This window comes from Oncorhynchus keta, chromosome 17 (assembly GCF_023373465.1).
Source record: "Oncorhynchus keta strain PuntledgeMale-10-30-2019 chromosome 17, Oket_V2, whole genome shotgun sequence".
Classification (NCBI taxonomy): Eukaryota; Metazoa; Chordata; class Actinopteri; order Salmoniformes; family Salmonidae; genus Oncorhynchus; species Oncorhynchus keta.
Window position 1 is genome coordinate 15,023,961 of NC_068437.1, and position 27,775 is coordinate 15,051,735.

At 43.6% G+C, this 27,775-nt stretch overlaps 1 protein-coding gene across 2 annotated transcripts in view; it reads right to left on the bottom strand.

Annotated features, from left to right (window-relative positions):
- LOC118396221 (Golgi apparatus protein 1-like) overlaps positions 1 to 27,775 on the bottom strand; it is a 47,467-nt gene that overhangs the window by 3,256 nt on the left and 16,436 nt on the right. Inside the window, exons 2-25 of one of the 2 annotated variants that reach the window (XM_052465527.1) lie at positions 27,327 to 27,356; positions 27,043 to 27,129; positions 25,874 to 26,089; positions 22,886 to 23,089; positions 22,581 to 22,652; positions 16,668 to 16,854; positions 15,189 to 15,403; positions 14,872 to 14,993; positions 14,624 to 14,725; positions 14,205 to 14,358; positions 11,037 to 11,075; positions 10,281 to 10,418; positions 9,942 to 10,028; positions 9,767 to 9,829; positions 9,071 to 9,184; positions 6,887 to 6,975; positions 6,583 to 6,793; positions 6,267 to 6,404; positions 5,707 to 5,830; positions 5,202 to 5,344; positions 4,950 to 5,051; positions 4,726 to 4,833; positions 4,489 to 4,609; positions 4,163 to 4,269 (exon numbers count right to left, since the gene is read on the bottom strand). In XM_052465527.1, the coding sequence (XP_052321487.1) occupies positions 4,163 to 4,269; positions 4,489 to 4,609; positions 4,726 to 4,833; positions 4,950 to 5,051; positions 5,202 to 5,344; positions 5,707 to 5,830; positions 6,267 to 6,404; positions 6,583 to 6,793; positions 6,887 to 6,975; positions 9,071 to 9,184; positions 9,767 to 9,829; positions 9,942 to 10,028; positions 10,281 to 10,418; positions 11,037 to 11,075; positions 14,205 to 14,358; positions 14,624 to 14,725; positions 14,872 to 14,993; positions 15,189 to 15,403; positions 16,668 to 16,854; positions 22,581 to 22,652; positions 22,886 to 23,089; positions 25,874 to 26,089; positions 27,043 to 27,129; positions 27,327 to 27,356 (2,973 nt within the window). The remainder of the gene's footprint in view (positions 1 to 4,162; positions 4,270 to 4,488; positions 4,610 to 4,725; positions 4,834 to 4,949; positions 5,052 to 5,201; positions 5,345 to 5,706; positions 5,831 to 6,266; positions 6,405 to 6,582; positions 6,794 to 6,886; positions 6,976 to 9,070; positions 9,185 to 9,766; positions 9,830 to 9,941; positions 10,029 to 10,280; positions 10,419 to 11,036; positions 11,076 to 14,204; positions 14,359 to 14,623; positions 14,726 to 14,871; positions 14,994 to 15,188; positions 15,404 to 16,667; positions 16,855 to 22,580; positions 22,653 to 22,885; positions 23,090 to 25,873; positions 26,090 to 27,042; positions 27,130 to 27,326; positions 27,357 to 27,775) is intronic. The other variant, XM_052465529.1, reaches the window with a different exon arrangement.

Consider the following 27,775-nt stretch of genomic DNA (forward strand, 5'->3'; position numbering starts at 1 on the left):
ATTTCAGCAACAGCCACTAGTCTCCGGTATGCACAGCTCTAATAACATCCATTTTACTTTCATGCGCATATCACGTGGGGCAGCTGTAAATCAGCCAGCTGCATCCCCTACCAGCCCTCACTCACCTGCTTCTCTCTGCATCCCCTACCAGCCCTCACTCACCTGCTTCTCTCTGCATCCCCTACCAGCCCTCGCTCACCTGCTTCTCTCTGCATCCCCTACCAATCCTCGCTCACCTGCTTCTCTCTGCATCCCCTACCAGCTCTGGCTCAACCTGCTTCTCTCTGCATCCCCTACCAATCCTCGCTCACCTGCTTCTCTCTGCATCCCCGACCAGTCCTCACTCACCTGCTTCTCTCTGCATCCCCTACCAGCCCTCGCCCACCTGCTTCTCTCTGCATCCCCTACCAGCCCTCGCTCACCTGCATCCCCTACCAGCCCTCACTCACCTGCTTCTCTCTGCATCCCCTACCAGCCCTCACTCACATTCTCCTCTCTGCATCCCCTACCAGCCCTCACTCAGCTGCTTCTCTCTGCATCCCCTACCAGCCCTCACTCACCTGCTTCTCTCTGCATCCCCTACCAGCCCTCACTCACCTGCTTCTCTCTGCATCCCCTACCAGCCCTCGCTCACCTGCATCCCCTACCAGCCCTCACTCACCTGCTTCTCTCTGTATCCCCTACCAGCCCTCACTCACCTGCTTCTCTCTGCATCCCCTACCAGCCCTCACTCACATTCTTCTCTCTGCATCCCCTACCAGCCCTCACCTCACCTGCTTCTCTCAGCCTGCTCTTCATGATCATCTATTCCTCCATCAGTTTTGTTAAACATCTTTTAGCCGTGATGGTGAGCGGGGATGCAGACCCCGACCCTGATGACTCTTCTGTTAGATTTGTACATGTGTTACATTGGAGCAGCGTGCAAAGCGAGCGATGTGGATACATGGTTATTTCATCGCCTGTTATAACCAAGAGCACAGACTAGTCTGTGAGCAGGGCGAAGTTTGAGCGGAACGCGCCCAATTTCACCGGATCACGCAGCGAGATTCCCAAAAGGATGGAGTGTCGGCCTCCAGTAGAACTCACTTCAGGAGCTCAGGGCATGCTCGGCCCAGCATGCATTTGTAGTCTACTTGTGTGCTGCTATAGCCCCTTGCTTTAGATACTGTCATGGAGTTCGCTAAATATTTTCATAAAGAAACTGATAACCACACCGGTGCTAAATCAATAAATCAAGGTGACTTACAAAGATGAGGACCAAGAGCAAGAGAGGGAGTGCAGTGATTTAGTGTCCACAACTAAAGAATCATTGTGGAATCTGAAAAGACACCTATCCCCAAAGCATGATGGTGTACTTACTATGTGCACATGCTAAATGAAAGGAACAAGGTGGGTAGATAACTAAGTGTGTCATTGCCTAAAATCCTTTGGGCTTACCTACAGGAAAAAAATAAAACAACTCTGTATCTCTGCCCAGCCTGGCAAGAGTGGCCAAACGGGTGTTCTGCATCCCCAGTGGCTCTGCAAGTAAGGAGAGGATATTCTCCGCTGCTGGCCGGCTCTCCAGGCACCATCGCATGAGACTGAAGCCAACAAAATGTTATTTAAATGCTGAGCGCTTTATATCCCTACCAGCCTATTGGGTCGCACTCACAAATGCATTTCTTTGTAGGCTATAGCCTTGAAGTAATATAGCCTAAATAATACATTTTTTGTTCCTTCTTAGGCTCCCTGTCTGTCTCCTGACCTATTTAGAGTGGTATATGCTGCTTAATATGACATGTAGCCTATCTGAAATTATGTTTGCTTCTTACATTCACCCTTTCATGTTTATTCAAATACTTATAATTCAAGTGCATATGGTTTGGTTTCAATACTTCAAACCAATTGGTAGGTCCAGGTAGTCACACAAATAGATGGGTGTTAGTTAGATTTCCAACCGCTCAACTCCGCTCACATGCTCTAGTCCGCAGCTTCACAGCAGAGGAAACGTCTCGCCTCAACTCTGCAGCTTCACAGCAGAGGAAACGTCTCGCCTCAACTCTGCAGCTTCACAGCAGAGGAAACGTCTCAACTCTGCAGCTTCACAGCAGAGGAAACGTCTCGCCTCAACTCTGCAGCTTCACAGCAGAGGAAACGTCTCGCCTCAACTCTGCAGCTTCACAGCAGAGGAAACGTCTCGCCTCAACTCTGCAGCTTCACAGCAGAGGAAACGTCTCGCCTCAACTCTGCAGCTTCACAGCAGAGGAAACGTCTCGTCTCTGCAGCTTCACAGCAGAGGAAACGTCTCGTCTCTGCAGCTTCACAGCAGAGGAAACGTCTCGTCTCTGCAGCTTTACAGCAGAGGAAACGTCTCGTCTCTGCAGCTTTACAGCAGAGGAAACGTCTCGTCTCTGCAGCTTTACAGCAGAGGAAACGTCTCGTCTCTGCAGCTTTACAGCAGAGGAAACGTCTCGTCTCTGCAGCTTTACAGCAGAGGAAACGTCTCGTCTCTGCAGCTTTACAGCAGAGGAAACGTCTCGTCTCTGCAGCTTTACAGCAGAGGAAACGTCTCGTCTCTAGTCAAAACGTTTTTTTTAAAAAGAGGTGCCTTTTTCCTTTCTATCTGGATTCGGGCACATTTTGTATAAATTTCACAAACCATGTCGCGGGGCCGTTTTTAAACTAATCCTGGGTCGCTAATTATTGGTGTTGTTCAGTCATTAACGAGACAGCTAACAACCTGGTAAATTGACAGTAGGTTAAGGCACATTTGACTGGCACAGGAAGAAAGGAAAATGGTCTGCTACTTGTGAGATGTGCTTGAAAAGGTAGGATTCCTATAGGCCTAATGTAAAAATCTATTTCTGGTGCTACTTAAATGCAGCTTGCGTGTGTTTTGATGAGAGTCAGGGAGACGGAGAGTGTTGTGAGGAAGGGTGTGTGTGTGTCTCCGTTAACTGAAGAATATAAGGTTTCATGCAGTGTTTTCCCCTTACTGACACAATGACATTCAGGTAATTGTGCATGTTTATCACAGGTTGGTGGCACCTTAACTGGGGGGCTCGTGGTCATGGCTGGAGCGGAATGCTATCAAAGACATGGTTTCTTTGTGTTTGATGCCATTCTAGCCATCATTATGAGCCGTCCTCCCTTCAGCAGCCTCCACTGATGTACAGTTGTATGTTGGGAGTTTACATACACTATAGCCAAATACATTTAAACTCAGTTTTTCACAATTCCTGACATTTAATCCTAGTAAAAATTCCCTGTTTTCGGTCAGTTAGGATCACCACTTTATTTTAAGAACGTGAGATGTCAGAATAATAGTAGTATAGTAGTATACTTGCGTACTATTGTTTGTACAGATGAACGTGGTACCTTCAGGCATTTGGAAATTGCTCCCAAGGATGAACCAGACTTTTGGAGGTCCACAATTTTTTTCCCCTGGGGTCTTGGCTGATTTCTTTTGATTTTCCCATGATGTCAAGCAAAGAGTCACTGAGTTTGAAGGTAGGCCTTGAAATACATCCACGGGTACACCTCCAATTGACTCAAATTATGTCAATTAGCCTATGAAAAGCTTCTAAAGCCATGACATCATTTTCTGGATTTTTCCAAGCTGTTTAAAGGCACAGTCAACTTAGTGTATGGAAACTTCTGACCCACTGGAATTGTGATACAATGAATTATAAGATAAATAATCTGTCTGTTAACAGTTACTTCTGTCATGCACAAAGTAGATGTTCTAACTGACTTTCCAAAACTATAGTTATAGTAGAAACGGAGTGTTGAAAAACAGTTTTAATTACTCCCACCTACGTGTATGTAAACTTACGACTTCAACTGTATATTCCTTCCTGCCATTCCTGCAGCCAAATCTCAGGTAGGCCTTCGCAAATATGAGGAGCCATTATATATGCAGTCTTCAATTATACACTGAACAGTGTGAAGTTACATTCATTGAGTAGGAGTGTGAATTTTAGTGACAGGTTTTTGAAGAATTTTTTGAAAACGTGAACGGGTGTGTCCGGGGGGACGGGGCGAACAGATGTAAGTGCCTTAAAAAGTATGATGGTAATGTCTGACAGGTTCTCACTTGTTTCGAAGGGACTCGGATGTGAGTGCTTAGCCAAGCTAGTGACGTGTTGCTGGTGTGTGTGTGTGTGTGTGTCTTGTTCACCTTGGCAGCATAGCTCCACATGTCGATGCGGTCCTGCAGTCTCTTCTTACACTCTGGTTGCAGACGGACCCTCTTGTCCTGCAGGGCCTCCATCAGACAGGACATCTCTGAGGAGGAGCCAACGCACACGGTCAGGTACTCAAACTTTATTGGTTGTGTACACATATTGTGCTGATGCTATCGCAGGTGCAGCGAAATGCTCCTGTTTCTAGCTCCAGCAGTGTTGTAAGGCCACTCAACACAAAGGGAAAAAGGGCCGAAGCTGTAAGAGACGTGTGTACGAGGGACAGAGGTGTGTATACAAATTGACCGTGTGCATTACTCACGGCGCCCTCGTCCTGGTGGGATGGCAGCACAGTGGTGTTTGATGTCCAGAGCGCACGCCGTGTGGAGGACAGGGTCCACAAAGATGTCTGCCTTACTCTCCTTTAGTATGTTCAACACCTCCTGCAGAGAAAACAGAGAAAGGCGTGAAGAAGAGGGAGATTTTTCCCGCCTCGACTCTTGACTCCCGGACAGCGGAACATGGTTACATTCGAGGTGAGGAGATGAGAGCCACCCACCTTCTTGCAGCCCTCCACTTTGATCTTGAGCAGGTTGACTTTGAGACACTCTTCTACTTGACCAGTCTGTTCCTGGGCCGCAGCCTCCTCGGGACACAGCCGAGAGATCTGACACGCAAGACGAGTGGGTCAACTCGGTGACTTCCCCAATGTGGGGGGAAAAAAACCTTAACGTGCGTAAGACAGCAGAAATAGTCTTGCGTAGGACCAGGAGGCCGACTCACCTCGTCAGTGCAGTGCAGCTGCAGCTGAGGGTCCAGTCTGTAGTCCAGAGCTGACTCTTGCAGGATAACCCTGATCTGATCCTCACAGTCAGGAGACAGACGCTGTGGACAACATTACGCGTTTAGTACACATACCTAAACAGACAGACATTAAAGAAAATAGAAAAACGCCTCAACGCGGTAGTAACAAACCCCCCCCACCAAAAAAAGGTGAACGAAATAAAAAGATCCAGTAACCCAGTGCATTCTGACCTGGTCGGCGTATTTGAGTTTGAGGCAGGAGACGACCTGTCCCTCTAGCTCGCTGTCCCCTGTAGCCTTGTTCAGGATGCTCTGGCAGAACTTCGGGATGTCAGCCTTACACGACTTCCTCAGCACCGGGTTCAACCTGTAGTCTGGACAGGACACACGGGAGAGGAAACAGGGTGAGAGCCCCGTGGTTAGATATCGGGTGAGAACAGATGGGACATAGAAGTAATGCTACAGAGGTGCTGTGTTTGCATAATGGAAGCCATAATCTCTGCTCAAATTGTGAGCAGTGGAGGCTGGTGGGAGGAGGCATTGGAGGACGGGCTTATTGTAATGGCTAGAATGGCAGAAATGGAACGGAGTCAAATATGTGGTTTCCATATGTTTGATACCGTTCCATTAATTCCATTTCAGCCATTAGAATGAGCCCGTCCTCCTATAGCTTGTCCAACCAGCCTCCTCTGATTGTGCGCTATAGTGTGTGTGTGTGTGTGTGTTCAGTATCCACCTGTATTCTGTGTGATCTGTCTCTTGGTGATCATCTGTTTACACTTGGGGTCCATCAGCTCGCTGTTCTTGTTCTGCTTCAGGCACTGCAGCATGTTCTTGGCATCAGCCTCAGTGCAGAACCGCTGGTAGAGACAGAGACAACACTATGAAACTTAGATAGAACCCTGATGAAAGCAGCGTAGCTGTCGAAACGCTGGTTGTTATTATAAATTACATTCATTGCATGGGAGCCACAGACCATGCAGCTTTTCTCTTGTAAGAGTCCCGGACTATAAAAGCACTGGAAGAGAATATGCATGGGAGAGACCAACAGGCACCACAAGCCCCATTCATCCTATCTGTTTGACAGTTTTACTAACTGCCAGGAACCTCTTCTTCAGAAAATTATAATTATACAAAATACACTCAAATGTAATTTCAGAAGCAATGCAATCAGCAATCATGGTTTGAGAGGCGCCTTTGAGCATAACTACATTGTTGAAGACTTCCTTACATTCCTTGCATTTTCCTTGTGTTTGGACCTTGTGTGCTAAAACGACGCAGTGAAAAAGTACATACCCGGATCATCGGCTTGCAGACCCTCATGAGTTGGTAGTCGAGCTCCGAGTCCATCATCTCTACCTCCTGCAGCTTAAACACCTTGTGGTGACAGCGTTGGGTCAGCTGCTTCTTGTTCTCCTTCAGACACTCGATCACCTACGACAGAGAGAGGGCACTCGTCTTCATCGTCATCCTCGTCAATCAGTCTCGTGTAGAAATATCACCGTTGCTAAACGCTTTTGTCTAGGGCACGACTGACAAGAGAGGCTGTCGTCCGGCTGATAGGAATCAGATGGAGAGGAATGTGTTTAGAACACGCATCAATAATACTGACCTGTGCGTTTCCAAAGGCCACGTTCTGGCACAGCCGCCCGATGTCCTGCTTACAGGAGTCGTAGAGCTCAGGCTCCAGACGGATATCCTCCGACATCTCCAGCTCCTCCACCCTCAGCTGCTTACGACACTTGACAGACACACGCTGCTCCTTCATGTCCTGCAGAGTGTCGTTCCTCACCGTGGTGCTCAGACAGAGCACTACATCCACCCTGGAGGGAATGAGAGAGAGGGGAGTGAAAGAGAGAACGTTTGTTTGACATTTTGTTAAACTATTTCTGGGTTCTCACTCAGGCAGCACTCACTTCTTCTTGATGTTGGGGCAGAGCTTGAGCACGTCCTCTTTGCAGGCCATCTTAAACTTGTAGGAGAAACGGAAGTCTTTAATTTGGACCTGGGAGGGAAGAGAAGGGACGAGCAAAAGGAGAAGGAAAGAGCAGAGAAATGGGAGTGAATCGACAGTCAAGGGCATGGGTTCAATTCTCACAGGGATCACACACACATACTTATTATGTTTCAGATCAGGAGTGCTATTTGACTCGGCCACGCCTCCTTGCCCGTCCAACAATTCCTAATCTACCACCCCTTCTAAATGCGACTAGCTCCGATGGTCCTCCCTCTTTTCCCCCTGCCACGCTACAAAGTTTCTGCCTGCAGGCGGTCACTGAGTCCGAGTTGCTGAAGGAGCTCCTTAAACTTGACCCCAAAAAGACATCTGGGACAGATGGTTTAGACCGTTTCTTCTTTAAAAGGTTGCTATAATCGCCAAGCCTATCTCTGACCTTTTAAACCCGTCTCTCCTCTCTGGGGAGGTTTCCATTCTTTAGAAGGCAGCCACAGTGCATTCTTTATTTAAAGAGGGAGATCATGCGGATCCTAACTGTTATAGGCCTATTTCTATTTTACCCTGTTTATCAAAAGTTTTGGAAAAACTTGTCAATAATCAACTGACTGGCTTTCTTGATGTCTATAGTATTCTCTCTGGTATGCAATCTGGTTTACGCTCAGGTTATGGATGTGTCACTGCAGCCTTAAAGGTGCTAATTGATGTCACCATTGATTCTAAGCAATGTTGTGCTGCTATTTTTTACTGACTTGGCCAAATCTTTTGATATGGTAGACCATTCCATTCTTGTGGGTCAGCTAAGGAGTATTGGTGTCTCTCTCAAAGAGTGCAGTGTATAAAGTCGGTATATCTGCTGTCTCAGCCACAGCCTGTCACCTAGTGAGTGGCCAACGCTCTTCTCAATTTACATCAACAACATAGCTCAGGCAGTAGGAAGCTCTCTCATCCATTTATATGCAGATGATATAGTGTTATACTCAGCTGACCCCTCACCAGATGTTGTGTTAAACGCTCTACAACAAAGCTTTCTTAGTGTCCAACAAGCTCGCTCTGCCCTTAACCTTGTTCTGAACACCTCCAAAACAAAGGTCATGTGGTTCGGTAAGAAGAATGCCCCTCTCCCCAACAGTGTACTTACTACCTGTGAGGGTTGAGAGCTTGAGGTAGTCACCTCATACAAGTACTTGGGAGTATGGCTTGAAGGGTACACTGTCCTTCTCTCAGCACATTCCAAAACTGCAGACTAAGGCTAAATAAATCTTGGTTTCCTCTATTGTAATCACTCCTCTTCCACCCCAGCTGTCAAACTAACCCTGATTCAGATGACCATCCTACCCATGCTAGATTACGGAGACATAATTTATAGATCGGTAGGTAAGGGTGCTTTCGAGCGGCTAGATGTTTTTTACCATTCAGCCATCAGATTGACCACCAATGCTCCTATAGGACACATCACTGCACTCCATACTCCTCTGTAAACTGGTCATCTCTGTATACCAGTCACAAGACCACTGGTTGATGCTTATTTATAAAATCCTCTTAGGCCTCACTCCCCCCTATCTGAGATATCTACTGCAACCCACATCCTCCACACACAACACCGTTCCTGCTAGTCACATTCTGTTAAAAGGTCCCCAAAGCACACACATCCCAGGGTCACTCTTCTTTTCAGTTCGCTGCAGCTAGCGACTGGAACGAGCTGCAGCAAACACTCAAACTGGCCTGTTTAAGTCTGTTCTGTCTCTCCTCATTTAGACTCAATTATGAACACTCTTACTGAAAGTTTTGTCTGTTTCGCGTGATGCATTGTCATCCCTACCTTCTTGCCCTTTATGCTGTTGCCTGTGCCAAGTAAGATTTTTACCATGTTGTGCTGCTACCATGCTGTATTATTACCATGCTGCCATGTGTTGCTGCCATGCTGTTGTTGTCGTCTTAGGTCTCACTTGTCGTGATGTGTGTTTTATCCTATATTTTTAATCCCAGGCCCCGTCCCCGCAGGAGGCCTTTTGGTGGGCTGCCATTGTAAATAAGAATTTGTTCTTAACTGACTTGCCTAGTTAAATAAAGGTCGAATAAAATAAAGACAAATGAAATACACCAGTGTTGGGAGTATATTTGGAGTTGGGCCACAGAGACTCACCAGCTGGAAGTGTGTGACGCCCACGGCACACTTGTCGTTCATCTCCTTCTGGTGTTTGTTCTGCACCAGACACTCCATCAGATCCCCCGTGTCGATCTGGTTATCTGCCACCTCCTGGGAGAGAGAGTAAGAAAAATAGAAAGTGGTCAGGAGCCAAAGACCATAAGGAAAAAAGTTGGGAGTACTGTTAGAGTCAGAATACAAAGCCATTGAAATATGGCTCTTGTCCTTATAAGAATCAGTGAAATCAGTTAAAGATGCACTATGTAGAAATCGTTCCGCCATTTCCTGGTTACTAAAATTCGAATAGTTCGCCTAGTGTCAGTTTGTGACAAAACACGCAAGTATAGTGTAGAGAATCATTGTACCATCTAAACTGCTGTGAAATATATTTTCCATAACCAGAAATATTGTATTGTCAGCTGTTTGAAGCTGGTGTACAAAACAGAAAGAACAAAAACTAAAAACTTAAAATGGAAAGCATGGAAATAACACACATAGAACAGATCTACCGCTTCTTTGACTTGTTTTCAATGAGAACAACAGATCTAAAACTCACATTTATTTTTTAATTATGGATCATTTGAAATTCTAGACTCTTGGCAGGATAGATATCCTTGTCATTGGTAGTGGAATTGAAAAGGGGGGTTGGTGGTATGAATAGCCCCTCATCGCTGGGGTAGAGGTAGGACTCACGTGACAGTAGGATTGGATGACTGGCTCACAGGCTCGCATCAGCAGGGTCTCAATCTGAATGTCCTGGTGGGAGGAGAGAAGAACATCATTTTACCATGTGACCAACCATAGTTTACCACAGCCAGTTCCTCACACAGAGCAGTCGGTCAACGTGTCCCTGGTACTCCTTTCTTACCTCAGACTCCAGTTCAGTCAGGTTGCCCACCACATCTTTGCACTCTGACACCAGGTCTTCTAGGTGGTCCTGTAGACAGTCCAGCTCCTGGAACACCCCAAAAATACCATGTCAGACTTCAATACAGAAAACATACACCATGGTTGTGCAATTATTACTGTGCCCCTGGTCTAAGCCCAACATGGTTGACCACATGTTATAGTTAACGAGTACAAAGCCTTCTAAAGAAAAATGATCCCGCCAGCAGTTACAGGCTACAATAAATAGATGGATGATATGGTTTAATATGCAAGTGATAATAATTGTGTGAGACAGACAGCAGGTGGTCTCCTCCAGTACCTGTCCAGACTCTGCCTTCTCACTGCACCACTTCCCCAGGTCAGTCATACAGCGCCTCTGCAGCTCCGGGTCCAGCTTCACATCCAGCGCCCTCTGGTGGAGGATACGCTGCACCTCCACTTTACAGTCCCGAGACAGCTAGGAAATATCAAAGAATAGAACTCGGGATCAGGGTTGGGGTCAATTCCATTTCAATTCAGTCAATTACAAGTCAGGTTACTTCCTGAAATCAAATGGAATTGAGGCCAACCCTGTTGAGGATGCAGGACAAGCGACAACCAGGCAGTAGGGGACATTGGAGCCCAAGAAAGACAAGCAAGCGTCAAGGCTAAAGGGATGTTCCATCAAAATAAATTATACTTTTGCTTGTTGTGTACCTTCAGTATATTGATTGGGTGATCACATTAAGACATTATCCCAACGTTGTCAATGTCACCAAGCAACCATTCCAGTCAAATATTCAGAGATGATTCAGATTATAGTAATTTTCATTGCAAGGCTGAAGATCATTCCCGAGTACAGAGACCATTACATTACCTAATTCCACTTCTGACACCAATGTCACATTCAACATGTAAAGGTGCACAATGATACATCAAGTGATAAGCTATAGAATTACATTTTCAGAAATGTGTTCAAATTGACATTCGACAGCAACAAATAAAAGCCCACATTTTCCCTCATTTTGACCAGAATCCTCTTCAGGAATCAGAACCCAATCACATCACGATAATCATCATCGCTGAACTTACTTACAATGTAACCTTGTTTTCCTGTTTGTTCCACTGCATTCCCCTTTTAAAAAGGACAACACTTTCAGGATGTACTGAGGACAGATGTACGGTATTTCTAAAGGTCTAAGATCACTTCAGACAATAGTTCTTTATGTGATTATTGCAAGTAAATCTATATCGCTATTCCTCTACATTAGGCACTGATGCATTTTCTGTGTGCAGTACGCTGCAGTCAATCATGAGTACATTAAGACATACGGTTTGGACACACCTACTCATTCCAGGGTATCTTTATTTTTACTATTTTCTACATTGTAGAATAATAATGAAGACCTCAAAACTATGAAATAACACATGGAATCACATACAGTAGTAACCAAAAAAGTGTTAAACAAATCAGAATATACACTGCTCAAAAAAATTTGTTGTGCAAATGGAATAGACAACAGGTGGAAATTATAGGCAATTAGCAAGACACCCCCAATAAAGGAGTGTTTCTGCAGGTGGTGTCCACAGACCACTTCTCCGGTCCTATGCATCCTGGCTGATGTTTTGGTCACTTTTGAATGCTGGCGGTGCTTTCACTCAAGTGGTAGCATGAGACGGAGTGGAGTCTACAACCCACACAAGTGGCTCAGGTAGTGCAGCTCATCCAGGATGGCACATCAATGCGAGCTGTGGCAAGAAGGTTTGTTGTGTCTGTCAGCGTAGTGTCCAGAGCATGGAGGCGCTACCAGGAGACAGGCCAGTACATCAGGAGACGTGGAGGAGGCCGTAGGAGGGCAACAACCCAGCAGCAGGACTGCTACCTCCGCATTTGTGCAAGGAGGAGCAGGAGGAGAACTGCCAGAGCCCTGCAAAATGACCTCCAGCAGGCCACAAATGTGCATGTGTCTGCTCAAACGGTCAGAAACAGACTCAATGAGGGTGGTATGGGGGCCAACATCCACAGGTGGGGGTTGTGCTTACAGCCCAACACTGTGCAGGACGTTTGGCATTTGCCAGAGAACACCAAGATTGGCAAATTCGCCACTGGCGCCCTGTGCTCTTCACAGATGAAAGCAGGTTCACACTGAGCACATGTGACAGACGTGACAGAGTCTTGAGACGCCGTGGAGAACGTTCTGCTGCCTGCAACATCCTCCAGCATGACCGGTTTGGCGGTGGGTCAGTCATGGTGTGGGGTGGCATTTCTTTGGGGGGCCGCACAGCCCTCCATGTGCTCGCCAGAGGTAGCCTGACTGCCATTAGGTACCGAGATGAGATCCTCAGACTCCTTGTGAGACCATATGCTGGTGCAGTTGACCCTGGGTTCCTCCTAATGCAAGACAATGCTAGCTAGACCTCATGTGGCTGGAGTGTGTCAGCAGTTCCTGCAAGAGGAAAGCATTGATGCTATGGACTGGCCCGCCCGTTCCCCAGACCTGAATCCAATTGAGAACATCTGCGACATCATGTCTCGCTCCATCCACCAACGCCACGTTGCACCACAGACTGTCCAGGAGTTGGCGGATGCTTTAGTCCAGGTCTGGGAGGAAATCCCTCAGGAGACCATCTGCCACCTCATCAGGAGCATGCCCAGGCGTTGTAGGGAGGTCATACAGGCACGTGGAGGCCACACACACTACTGAGCTTCATTTTGACATTACATCAAAGTTGGATCAGCCTGTAGTGTGGTTTTCCACTTTAATTTTGAATAACTCCAAATCCAGACCTCCATGGGTTAATAAATTTGATTTCCATTGATAATTTTTGTGTGATTTTGTTGTCAGCACATTCAACTATGTAAAGAAAAATTAATTTAATAAGAATATTTCATTCATTCAGATCCAGGATGTGTTATTTTAGTGTTCCCTTAATTTTTTGAGCAGTGTATATTATATTTGAGTTTCTTCAAAGTAGCCACCCTTTGCCTTGACAGCTTTGCCCTCTTGGCATTCTCTCAACCAGCTTCATGAGGTAGTCACCTGGAATGGATTTCAATTAACAGATTGTTATGGCAAGAACAGCTCAAATAAGCAAAGAGAAACGACATACCATCATTACTTTAAGACATGAAGGTCAGTCAAATCTGCAAAATGTCAAGAACTTTGAAAGTTTCTTCAAGTGCAGTTGCAAAAACCTCCAAGTGCTAAGATGAAACTGTCTCTCATGAGAACCGCCACAGGAAAGGAAGACCAAGAGTTACCTATGCTGCAGAGAACACGTTCACTAGAGTTAACTGCACCTCAGATTACAGCCCAAATAAATGCTTCAAAGTTCAAGTAACAGACACATTTCAACATCAACTGTTCAGAAGAGACTGCGTGAATCAAGCCACCTTGGTCAAATTGCTGCAAAGAAAGCACTACTAAAGGACACCAATAGGAAGAAGACATTTGCTTGAGCCAAGAAACACGAGCAATAGATATTAGACCGGTGGAAATCTGTCCTTTGGTCTGATGAGTCCAAATTTGAGATTTTTGGTTCCAACTGCTGTGTCTTTGTGAGAAGCAGAGAAGGTGAACGGATGATCTCCACGTGTGTGGTTCCCACCATGAAGCATGGAGGTGGTGGTGTTTTCATGGTGACACTGACAGTGATTGATTTTGAATTCAAGGCACACTTAAACAGCATGGCTACCACAGAATTCTACAGTGATACACCCTCCCATCTGGTTTGCGCTTTGTGGGACTCTCATTTGTTTTTCTACAGGACAATGACCCAACACACCTCCAGACTGTGTAAGGGCTATTTGACCAATAAGGAGAGTGATGGAGTGATGCATCAGATGACCTGGCCTCCACAATCCCCCGACCTCAACCCAATTTAGTTGGTTTGGGATGAGTTGGACCACAGAGTGAAGGAAAAGCAGCCAACAAGTGCTCAGCATATGTGGGAACTCCTTCAAGACTGTTGGAAAAGCATTCCTCATGAAGCTGGTTGAGAGAATGCCAAGAGTGTGCAAAGCAGTCATCAAGGCAAAGGGTGGCTACTTTGAAGAATCTAAAATATATTTTTTTATCCGTTTCACACTTTTTTAATTACTCCATGATTCCATGTGTTATTTCATAGTTTTGATGTCTTCACTATTATTTTACAACGTAGAAAACATAAAAATAAAGAAAAACCCTTGAATGAATAGGTGTGTCCAAACCTTTGACTAGTACAGTATGTAAATATGAATGCATGTCTGTGGGTGCAATCCTACCCGCCGTCCCTGCTCCTCTGTGCGGTACGCGTGGCGGTACAGACAGGAGAAGATGGCGCCGGGTGGCATCATCTCGCTGGTCTCGTTCCAGCCGTGGGTGTGACACAGGCGGGAGGCGTCGCCCTGGCACTTCTTATACAAGATGGGGTCCAGTCTGGGAGGCAGAACATTTGTGTAAGGAACAGTCAGTCAATCAAATGCATCTAGAATACCCTTTTTACATCAGCAGTTGTCACATAGTGTTTAGTGTCACATAGTGCAAGAGCACGATGTAGGAAAAAGCCATACCAGGAAAATGCAGTGACCAGGCATAATAAAAACCCTTACATGGAGCCTGGTCAGGCTCCTATATTAACGATACAGTGGTTAAAAAGGCTTGAATGTGTGGTGGATGCCCATAAACTAGCATTGCCACTTACTTCCAATCTCGTGCTATGAAGTACTGCAGCTCCAGCAGCCTGTGTTCACAGTCCTCCACCATCTTGTCTGTGTACAGGTGCTCCATCAGACACGACAGGATCCTACACAATCACAACAAACACACATTACCAGAGCTGAAGTATGACAGATAAATGATGATATATTTTTTTAAATCACTGTTCTGGTAGTTCTCTTTCCTATTATCTATGTAAAGTGAGCAGGGGAGTGGAAGATTTTGGTGACTCACATCGGGTCTCCGTTGCGGATGTGTTTGCAGGCTGTCTGGATGACAGACTCACAGGCCTCGTTTAGGGCCCGGTCGATACGGTAGTCTGCCCCAGGGTCGGCCTCCTGGATCAAAGTCTGGAGCTGGAGGGGGGTCAATAAAAACCAATCAACCGATAGAAGTAAAAGTTTTAAAAAACAAAAACATTATTTGAAGCGGATTCCTGTGTACACTATTTTGTTCTGGTCCATGGCTGCTCTTTAAAGCTCCAAACTAAAAGATTGTGCCCTTAATCTTCTAATATCTATGGTGAGATTTTGTAGGTGAACTGAACTCACAGCTTTCTGGCAGAGGTTGTCGATGGCGCCCAGGTCTCCTCGGCCTACCCTCATCAAACAGTGCAGGGTGCGTCCCTTGCGGTGGAGTCCGGAGCAGTGGGCCTCGATCTCCCCACGGCAATGCAGCACAATCTCAGGGCTCAGAGAGAAGTCCTCCATCAACATCCTCCTGTAGTCCAACATCTCCCCCTGACATTCCCCGCTCACTGTACGACCTTGAACACCACACACATACACAAACACGTCAGGAAATGTCATGCGGGAACTGCAAGTAGGGCACTTGAAAGACATTTAATTTCATTAACTGAAGAGAAAAACACTAACAGTAAGACCAGAATGACCCCACATGAGTTTTGTACTCCAAAGGAAGATATACATTACCAGTCAAAAGTTTGGACATGCCTACTCATTCCAGGGTTTTTCTTAATTTCTACAATGTAGAATAATAGTGAAGACATCAAAAGTATTAAATAACACATATGGAATCATGTAGTAACCAACAAAGTGTTAAAAAAAATATATATATATATTTTGATTTGAGATTTGATTTGAGATTCTTCAAATTAGCCACCCTCTGCCTTCATGACAGCTTTGCACACTCTTGGCATTCTCTCAACCAGCTTCATGAGGTAGTTTCAATGAACAGGTGTGCCTTGTTAAAAGTTAATTTGTGGAATTTCTTTCCTTCTTAATGTGTTTGAGCAAATCAGTTGTGTTGTGAGAAGGTAGAGGTGGTATACAGAATATGGTATTTTACCAAATAGGGCTAAGTCCATATTATGGCAAGAACAGGTCAAATAAGCAAAAAGAAATGACAGTCCATCATTACTTTAAGACATGAAGCATGGAGGAGGTGGTGTGATGCTGCTTTGCTGGTGACACGGTCAGTCATTTATTTAGAACTCAAGGCACACTTAACCAACATGACTACCACAGTATTCTGCAGCGATACACCATCCCATCTGGTTTGCTCTTAGTGGGACTATCATTTGTTTTTTCACAGGACAATGACCCAAAACAAGTAGAGTGATGGAGTGCTGCATCAGATGACCTGGCCGCCACAATCACCCGACCTCAACCCAATTGAGATGGTTTCTGATAAGTTGGACCGCAGAGTGAAGGAAAAACAGCCAACTAGTGCTCAGCATATATGGGAACTCCTTCAAAACCGTTGGAAAAGCATTCCACCTCTTGAAGCTGGTTGAGAAAATGGCAAGAGTATGCAAAGCTGTCATCAAGGCAAAGGTTGGCTACTTTGAAGAATCTAAAATATAAAACATATTTAGATTTGTTTAACACCTTTTTTGTAAATTCATAGTTTGTCTCTTCACTATACTACTATAGAAAGTAGTAAAAAAAACAAACATGGAATGAGTAGGTGTGTCCAAACTTTTGACTGGTACTGTACATTTACAAAACATAAGAGATCGAACAGGTGGACACACAGATATAGGTTAGGAAGACAAGAGCCAGCCCAACCTCTGTGTACGGCAGACTCGAGACAGAGTAGCAGGTAGGAGAGGCGTGCCTCGCGGGCGCGGGGCATGTTGGTGTCCGCACTGCAGCGGTACTTCCTCAGGTCCGTCTTGCAGGCCTTGGCCAGGGAGTAGCTCACCTTGTAGTCCTGGGCAATCAGCTTCTGACGAGTGGTCAGAGCATCTCTGCACTGTGGAGGACATCCACAACACACCACAGCTCTGTTCACAATTATTGACTAATGGCCAAAAGAACAAAAATAGATTGACCAGAACAGACTTTCCAGTTTTTCCCTTAGGATTTGTGGGCGTGGTAATGGTCATGGCCAACAGCGCTGCCTCCACCCAAAATTTTAGAGGCCCTCCTCTTGGCCACATTTTGCTATTTTAAAGTAACTGCCCAGTGCTTCAGATTTCTATAATTACTTACAATAGCAGTGAAACAGTTATTTCCCCCAAAAATGTTAAAAAGCAGCTTTTCTTTGTTGAAATGGTGTGGGCATATACTGGTTTTTAAAGTGTTTTTTCTTCAATTTATACTTTATAGGATGAGTCAACAACATTATTTGAGTATGCGTTAATACAAACTTTTAAAGGTGATATTTTCACTGGGCAGTTTCTTTAAAGCTAGTTTCCTGCAATTCTACATATTTTGCAGGGCTCAACATTAACGTTTGTCCTTGTCTGGGACAAGTAAATAAAATAAATTAAGTGGACAAGAATATATACACTAAACAAAAACGCAACAATTTTACTGAGTTACAGTTCATATAAGGAAATCAGTCAATTGAAATACATTTATTAGGACCTAATCTATGGATTTTACATGACTGGGCAGAGGAGCAGCCATGGGTGGGCATAGGCCCACCCACTGGGGAGCCAGGCCCAGCCAAATCAGAATGAGTTTTTCCCTCATAAAAGGGCTTTATTACAGACAGAAATGGTCCTCAGTTTCATCCGCTGTCTTTGTGGCTGGTCTCAGATGCTCCCGCAGGTGAATAAGCTGGATGTGGAGGTCCTGGGCTGGCGTGGTTACACTTGGTCTGTGGTTGTGAGGCTGGATGGACATACTGCTAAATTCTCAAATATTCTTTAAAGGTGGTTTATGGTAGAGAAATTAAAATTATATTCTCTGGCAACATCTCGTGGACGTACCTGCAGTCAGCATTGCACGCTCCCTCAAAACATCTGTGGCATTGTGTTGTGTGTCAAAACGGCACACTTATTTTCACCAGCACAAGCTGCACCAATGTAATGATAATGCGTTTTAATCAGATTCTTGATATGCCACACCTGTCAGGTGGATGGATTATCTTGGGAAAGGAGAAATGCTCATTAACATGGATGTAAACCAATTTGTGCACAAAATCTGAGAAATTATATTTGTGTGCATATGGAACATTTCTGGGATCTTTCACTTCAGCTCATGAAACCTGGGACCAACACTTTACATGTTGCGTTTAAATATTTTTGTTCCGAATACATTTCAAACAATTACTCAGATGGATCAACGCCAACATTGGAATAATATTCAAATACATTTTTCATGTATATAGATACAAAAAGCCTACATGTCAAAGTGTAGGTGATATGCATATGCTATTGGCTATAGCCTTGTGTCCAAACCGGTGCTGACGAGGGAAGCGCCAGATAATGTAGCCAAACTTTAATGACACTTTTAATTTACCTACATAAATATAGGCTTAACACAAGTCCTTTTGACAAATATAATAAAGAATAATTAATATTTAACGTCTAGAGCAGGGGTATTCAACTATTGCCCTACGATATCTGGTTCTAACTGATAATTAATTGCATACAGCTGGTGTCCCAGGTCTGAATCAGTCCCTGGTTAGATGGGAACAATGAAGCAAGCAGTGGAAATGGCTTTGTGGTCCAGAGTTGAGTTTGAAGGGGTCTAAAGGCTTGATTCTTGACATACTCGAGGCACGGTTCATTCAGATCAAATCGTCACAAGACCGGAGCGTGAAGGACAGTGCCTGTTGCGCACCACACAGGGCAATGGTGACCAGTCATTCAGAGCCCCACCTGTTTTGAGCCCCACATTTTTTGCAAAAAATATTTAAAAATAAAAATTGGTGCTTTCCTGTTATGCATGGAATTTTGGCATTAATACATGTCACATCAGTTTGCAAGCAATGTAAAAATATATACACTACCGTTCAAACGTTTAGGGTCACTTAGAAATGTCCTTGTTTTTGAAAGAAAAGCACATTTTTGGTCCATTAAAATAACATTGAATTGATCAGAAATACGGTGTAGACATTGTTAATGTTGTAAATGATGTAACTGGAAACGGCTGATTTTTTATGGAATATCTACATAGACGTACAGAGGCCCATTATCAGCAACCATCACTCCTGTGTTCCAACGGCACGTTGTGTTAGCTAATCCAAGTGTATAATTTAAAAAAAGGCTAATTGATCATCAGAAAACCCTTTTGCAATTATGTTAGCACAGCTGAAAACTGTTGTGCTAATTAAAGAAGCAATAAAACTGTCCGTCTTTAGACTAGTTGAGTATCTGGAGCATCAGCATTTGTGGGTTTGATTACAGGCTCAAAATGGCCAGAAACAAAGCACTCTTCTGAAACGCAGTCTATTCTTGATCTGAGAAATAATGGCTATTCCAGGTGAGAAATTGCCAAGAAACTGAAGATCCCGTACAACGCTGTGTACTACTCCCTTCACAGAACAGCGCAAACTGGATCTAACCAGAATAGAAAAAATGTGAGGTACAACCTGAAAAATCAATTACGTCATTTTTTCCCGAATTCCCAGTTGTGTTGACAGCACCATAAATCCAGAGAATGCCAGACTTTGATGACAAAATTTGCCCACAAAGGACCTCGGCGCCACCTTACTGTTCAAGTGAGCACAAAAATGTATTGAATGCTGCTGTATAAATTATATATGCCAGCGAGATATGTATACTGTAGCTAAAAAAGAAATACTAACTGTATGTTGTGTAGCCCATGTGCCTCACCATAATAATATGGTCTATTCATTTCACCTACTGTTCTGATTTGGTGGTGAACATGTAGCCTATAATCTGTTTTAGAGAAATGTCATCATTGAATATTGTAAGAGATTTCATTGTCTGCTTATATGCCCCCTTTATTTATCCTACAGTTCTGACTTGGTATATAAGGAGAACACTAAGAACGGCCCATGTTCTGATTTCTGACATTATACATTTCAAAAGTGGTAAACAAATAGTTATATGGACTACGTCCGTCCCAGTTCGCTCATTAATGTCTAAATCGAAAATGTCATTAGAAACCACATTTGATTAAGGAAGTCAGCCATATCATTTTTTTAGGCAGTAAATGCAGCTGAATGAACTGTTTTGCTGCCAGACAAGGCTCGACTGATAGCCAGGTGTAGCAGTGGTAAAATGTTGGGATTGATGTTGGGACAGCTTTGTGTAAGCCCTAACAGATTGTGGGCACCGTTTGTCATCGTTATAGTGAAACTAATATATTGTTTAGTATTGTGTAGTGGCTTTGCTGGCATGCATTCCACATTATTTTTTTTTGCCCGGCCAAGATTTACATGCTAAAATCGTCACTGGCAGAGGCGATCAGCATTTAGAAACGATTTAACCATAAACTTAAATTGTTTAATGCCATTAAACAAAAACGTATCATGTTCTATTGGTTTTCAAATCAAAGTTATTTTATTGTCCAGCAGCCAAAGACATAATCTCAGTCAAATTAGTAATATATAGTTTAATCTCTGTTATATGAAACCACTTGCGCGTGCAATGCACTTTTGAGATCAGTGTTCTCACTAATTGTATTTTGGATCAGTCACGCGTAGCCTACAGCCATGCGCATTGTTGACCTTATAATACGAAAAAATACAACTAAAAACGGTCTGATCTGCTGCATCAGCCTCATTGCTTTAAAAAAAAAATGTTTAAATAAAAGTATTTTGTGCAGTGGTTGTATGAATTTTGGATCTGTCGTCCCAGAACTTTCCCAGCGTCTGTTTTAAACTGTGAGACAAAATAAGCCATGTATAGTGTAAAGAATCAACATACCTTCTGTAGCTCAGTTGGTAGAGCATGGCGCTTGTAACGCCAGGGTAGTGGGTTCGATCCCCGGGACCACCCATACGTAGAATGTATGCACACATGACTGTAAGTCGCTTTGGATAAAAGCGTCTGCTAAATGGCATATATTATTATTATTATTATAAAATACACTACATGTGGACACCTACGCATTGGACATCTCATAACAAAATCACGGGCATTAAATGGAGTTGGTCACCCCTTTGCTGCAATAACTGCCTCCACTCTTCTGGGAAGACTTTCCACTAGATGTTGGATAGCTGCGGGGACTTGCTTCCATTCAGCCACAAGAGCATTGGCGAGGTTGGGCGATTATGCCTGGCTTGCAGTCAGCGTTCCAATTCATCCCAAATGTGTTCCATGGATTTGAGGTCAGTGCTCCGTGCAGGCCAGTCAAGTTCTTCCACACCAACCTTGACAAACCATTTCTGTATGGACCTCGCTTTGTGCATGGGGGCATTGTCATGTTGAAACAGGGAAGGGCCTTCCCCAAACTGGTGTAACAAAGTTGGAAGCACAGAATCATCTAGAACGTCACTGTATGCTATAACATTAAGATTTCCCTTCACTGGAACTAAGGGCTCCTAGCCTGAATGAAGAAAAACAGCCCCAGACCATTATTCCACCTCCACCAGACTTTACAGTTGGCACAATGAATTGGGGCAGGTAGCGCACTCCTAGCATCCGCCAAACCCAGATTCGTCCGTCGGACTACCAGATGGTGAAGTGTGATTCATCACTCCAGAGAATGTGTTTCCACTGCTCCCAGAGTCCAATGGTGGTGAGCTTTACACCACTCCAGCCGACAATTGGCATTGCGCATGGTGATCTTAGGCTTGAATGCAGCTGCTCGACCCTGGAAACCCATTTCCTGAAGCTCCCGACGAACAGTTTGTGGGCTGAAGTTGCTTCCAGAGGCAGTTGCAACCATGGACAGACGATTCTTACGAGCCATGCGTTTCAGCACTCAGTGGTCCCATTCTGTGAGCTTGTGTGGCCTACCACTTCGCGGCTGAGCAGTTGTTGATCCTGGACATTTCCACTTCACAATAACAGCCCTTACAGTTGACCAGGGCAGCTCAAGCAGGGCAGAAATGTTACAAACTGATGTTGGAAAGGTGGCATCCTATGACGGTGCCACGTTGAAAGTAACGGAGCTCTTCAGTAAGGCCACTCTACTGCCAATGTTTGTCTATGGAGATTGCTTGGCTTTGTGCTCAATTGTATACACCTGTCAGTAACGGGTGTGGCTGAAATAGCAGAATCCACTAATTTAAGTCCACATACTTTTGAATATAATGTATTTTTCCAATAACTAAAAATATTTTATTTTCTTATTTTCTAATGTTTGAAGGTGGTGTTTAAAACCCGAAAGTAAAAGACGCAGAAAGGAAATTTAAGAATGAGAAGCATAGAAATAGAGCACATAGATCTACCACTTCTTACACTTGCTTTCAATGAGAATGACAGATCTATAACTCACAGTTCTATGTGTATTTGTTCGAGTAGCCCAAAAAGTTACATATTGCAGCTTTAAGTTGACACTGAAAAGTTTTACCATCCCAAAAATTATATTGTCAAATATATTTTGGGGAGCGGTGGTCCTGATTTATCAGCTAAATTAACATAGGGGAAGGACAGCATCACCATTTACCTATTTTCTCTCGATTATACTTTAGCCAACCATGCTGACAAAATGCCTTGCAATCAGAGCATTATTCGTATGGACAAATGGCAAGTAGCAAACGATGGATATTGATATTTTGGCAATGACTCTCCATTGGGAAATTTCTATCAGGCTAAACAGCAGAAGTAGTACCTTTTCAGACATGGCCTCTTCAAATTTGTGGTTGAAGAGACACTTGTAAACTCTGCCCTCTCCAGCTGGTGTCTAGAAATCAAAGACAATGGAATTGTGATTCAATTAGCAAATATTTTTCACATTCACAAAGTGACCAAAAACAACTTTTCAGTGAGTTGAGGGTTCAACTCTGATAAAAGTATGAACGCATCGGACTCTGAATCTTAATATTATGCCTCTTATTAAATGAAAAGACTTGAGGGAATAAGAGAAGGAGCGAGGGAGAGGGGAAGGAGCGAGAGAGAGGGAGGGAAGGTACTCACGTTTTCACAGAAGCGCTCGCGGTCCTCCCGGCAGGAGAAGTATAGGTATCGGTCCAGGTGGAAGTCGTCTGAGGAAAGTTCGGCCACGCGCATGATGGCCTTCTTACAGTTGGCCCCGATGGCGTGGGCCCCGGGCTGCTCCTCTGCCTCCCTGACCAGACCCTTCTCCAGGCACGCTATCACCTCACCTTGGGAGTGCACGTCCTTAGGAACATGGGTACATGGGGAGAGAGTTGGCTCGCACACGGATGGGCCTTCGTGTACTGATGATGCATCTCTGTGTGAGGCCTGAAGAACTGTTAGCTCAAGAGCAGCGCTTGAATCAGTTATAAAATGTTTCCTTTCAAATAATTTGTGTGTGCGATTTAATATAACACCCAACCACAAAAACATACAAACAGCCAGAGTGGAGGGGAGGACAGATGCTAGTAAATATAGAGAAGCTAAATATAAAATGTAAAAATGTAAATTAAAAATGTAATTCAGTGTGAGGAGTTATTGCTGTTGGGTTGCCCTGAAGACCGGGATTTGATTTCCGAAGGCATGGTCATTAATCATCTTGTACAACTTAATAATTAATTAGAGGAAGCCAGGATTAAAAATACAGTACCAATCAAGAGGTTTGGCAAGAGTGTGCAAAGCTGTCATCAAGGCAAAGGGTGGCTACTTTAAAGAATCTAAAGTCTAAAATATATTGTGATATGTTCAACACTTTTTTGCTTACTACATGATTCCATACCTACTCATTCCATAGCTTGTCTTCACTATTATTCTACAATGTAGAAAATAGTCAAAAATAAAGAAAAACCCTGGAACGAGAAGGTGTGTCCAAACTTTTGACTGGTACTGTATATTTGTTAACATGGAGTGTAGGAAGCGTGGATAGGAGGTACAGTTGATATCATAAGTAATCACCACCCCTTGGATTTTTACAAAGTGGGATTGATAAATATTTTTGATTTTCTACACAAAATACTACATAATGCCAAAGTGAAAATGTTTTCATATTAATAAAAAATTAAATAACAAAAATATATTTGCTGCATAAGTATTTACCCCCTTTGTTTCGGCAAGCCTAAACTAGTTCAGGAGTCCAATTTTGCTTAACAAATCACAAATTACATGGACTATAATACATGATTTTTGAATGACTACTCTTCTCGCTTAGAACAGTGGTTTAGCTTTAGTTTAAATGCAAAAACACTGTTGGAGAAGAAAGGAAAAGTGCAATATGTGCCATGTAAAAAAGCTAACGTTTAAGTTCCTTGCTCAGAACATATGAAAGCTGGTGGTTCCTTTTAACATGAGTCTTCAATATTCCCAGTTAAGAAGTTAAGTTGTAGTTATTATAGGAACATTTCTCTCTATACCATTTGTATTTCATATACCTTTGACTATTGGATGTTCTTATAGGCACTATAGTATTGCCAGTTTAATCTCGGGAGTTGTCATAAACAGCGCTGTGCTTCAAGCATTGCGAAGAGCTGCTGGCAAAAGCAGGAAAGTGCTGTTTGAATGAATACTTTCGACACTGCTGCTGCCTACCACCACTCAGACTGCTCTATCAAATCATAGACTTAATTATAATAAACACACAGAAATACGAGCCTTAGGTCATTAATATGGTCAAATCTGAAACTATAATTGCAAAAACAAAATGTTTATTCTTTCAGTGATATAGGAACTGTTCCTTCCGTACTTTATCTAACGGGTGGCATCCCATAAATCTAAATATTGCTGTTACATTGTACAACCTTCAATGTTATGTCATAATTCTGGAAAATTAATTACGGTCTTTGATAGGAAGAAATGGTCTTTACACAGTTCGCAAACTGGTGGCCCAAACTGCTGCTTATACCCTGACTCTGCTAGCACAGAAGTGACACAATTTCCCTAGTTAATATTGCCTGCTAACATGAATTTCAAAGTACAATCTTTGTCCCCATATGCAGTTGCAAACCCGTAGTAGTCTGGCTTTTTTATGGCGGTTTTGGAGCAGTGGCTTCTTCCTTGCTGAGCGGCCTTTCAGGTTACATCGATATAGGACTTGTTTTACTGTGGATAAATACTTTTGTACCCGTTTCCTCCAGCATCTTCACAAGGTCCTTTGCTGTTGTTCTGGGATTGATTTGCACTTTTCACACCAAAGTACGTTTATCTCTAAGAGACAGAATGCGTCTCCTTCCTGAGCGGTATGACGGCTGCGTGATCCCATGGTGTTTATACTTGTGTACTATTGTTTGTACAGATGAACGTGGTACCTTCAGGCATTTGGAAATTGCTCCCAAGGATCAACCAGACTTGTGGAGGTCTACAATTTGTTTTCTGAGGTCTTGGCTGATTTCTTTTGATTGTCCCATGATGTCAAGCAAAGAGGCACTGAGCTTGAAATACATCCACAGGTACACCTCCAATTGACTCAAATGATGTCAATTAGCCTATCATTAGCTTCCAAAGCCTTTCATTTTTTATTATTACTTTTTGAGAAAGAAAAAATACCCCCCCCACTCTGACATTGCAGTTTATTTTGTGTAAATACTTGACAAAGAATGACAATTAAATCCATCTTAATCCCATTTTATAACAAAATCTTGAAGAAATCCAAGGGGGGTGAATACTTATAATACCCACTGTAGGTAAGTATGCGACTGTAGGGAGAGCAAATAGGCAAGTCTCCTGGCCAGAGCCTAACACCGGAGCTCAAAGTAGCATAACGAAGGCAGTAATTCAAACCTGACCACCCTATGCCCAAACCTCATGTAGTCATGTCATGTTTAAACACCATGTGTCAAAAAAAAACTGAAAACCAAACTAACAATTTAGAGACCAGCACAAACAAAAATGGGCATATCCTGCACCTGTCTGTGTTTGTGTTACCTCTACATATAGCACAGAGACAGATTCATACAGATTTTACAGGTTACTGCAAATTGTACTGGTCTTGAAAATGTGCACCGATGTGTATGAAGGCTAGAGCCAGCCTATTACCTTCTCGCCGGTGGAGATGCTGCCACAGTGCAGGGTGTTGATATCCTCGCGACATTTGTCCATGAAGCCACAGATGAGGCGGTAGTCGCTGAACACAATGCTGGTCATCTTGACGATGTACTGGTTGCACTGGTACTCTGTGATGTTACCGCGGTGATCTACCAGGCAGGACACCAGGTAGCCCTTCCCTCTCTCCTCCGCTGCACATTCTTTTATCTGAAGGAAGGAGGAAAAGAAAATTGCAGATTGTGTTTCTCATGGTCACAATATTTGTATTACTTATATGATACCTAATTCACGTAGGATTCATGGTATGTTGTAGGACTGCACAATCACTCAAATTCTTAACGAAATTACAATGTGCGATATTGCAAGTGGCTTCAATTTTTCTAATGTAATAAGGGTCCCCTGGGAAACTCTGACCAACACTTCGGTTCCTAGATAGATAGCTGGCTAGCTAAAAAAGTAGCAACAAACCAAAACATTGTCCAGAAAGTTGCCTGGCTTGCTCGATTGACATATCCTAAATACATTTTTAAACGGATGAGTTCTTTGGATGCAAAAAAATAGAGCAGGTAACGTTGCTATTTGGACCGGTCTGCTGCATGCATTCTGACGTTTGTGTGTTACTTTTTCATAATAACAACGACAAGTCGGACAACAACAAGAGAATGTTCATGATGTAATGGGCGACAAAGCCGGTAAGATGAAAGGGGACATTTATACTGAGGGGTTGGCGAGAACTTTAAATACATTACCGCAATCATGACTAGGTTGGTTGGCAGAAATTAAAGTACAGGCTTTGTTTGCTGGCAATACCTTTCAGTCGACAAAATGTTGTCAGGTTTTCATCTTGGTTTGAAAGGGATATTAGTTTGGACATCAAAGTCCTGTGAACATAGGGATTAAGCCAAAACGAGTTCATAATTAACGAACTAAAGGGGAAATAATTTAGAGGCGGCGGCGGTGGCGGCGCCCCCCCCCCCCCATTTCCAGCTAAGGGCATGGGTGCTTTAGGCCTACTTAAGTGTATTCAAAGTGGTGTGTGTTGCTACTAGGTACTCTACCAATTAAAAATGCTTTGTGTTGCTAGGTGCCAGGAACAGTGACACTAGTAGCATGAGGGACGTATAGTCAGAGCCATAAAGCAAGCTAGCCAGCCAACTTACATCGGTGATGGTGGTCTTGCACACCTCCACAGCCACAGACTCAAACTTGGGGTCGGTCGTCAGGTTCAGTTTGTAGTTCCAAAGGAGCTGGGGGAGAGATTAAACATTAAACATGTACTCCTAGGCTTTGACAAGGCTTAGACAAGGCCACTGTGTGTGGGGAATTTCAGCTAGGGCGTGATAGCCCCCTCTTGTGGTCAGACCTACTTAGAGTGCTGTATTCAAATGATGACACACAAACTGAAAGGATGGTTTAATGATGTGGGAGAGTTCAGAACACTTACATGGTTGCAGTCAGCAGCAATCTCTGTTTCCTGGAGAGAAATAAGAGAGAAGACAGTCAAACTATGATCATAACCATAAAGAATATAATTTGCAGCCTATTCGCTGCTGCTTTTTCAAAGCCGTGTAATTTGCTCAATATTAGGGGTTGAGACATAGTGGACATCATTAGAAAGAAGATATTCTCCTATTTTCAATGTTGTTGCTAGCTATATTCATAACATTGAAAGGATTTATTTATTTTTGTGTCTTAATTGATCACTGCCCAGCATTTTTCCTTCTCTTTATACTTATTTTATTTATAGTTGCGGCAGACCCCCAAGTTAAATAACCCTGTCGTTTAATTTCATCCCTAGAATTCAGTCAATTTATCATGATATGGATTTGTGTCTATATTGCCCGGCTCTACTAACCCACACTGTTTTATGGATAGGATCGATGAGCAGCCAGG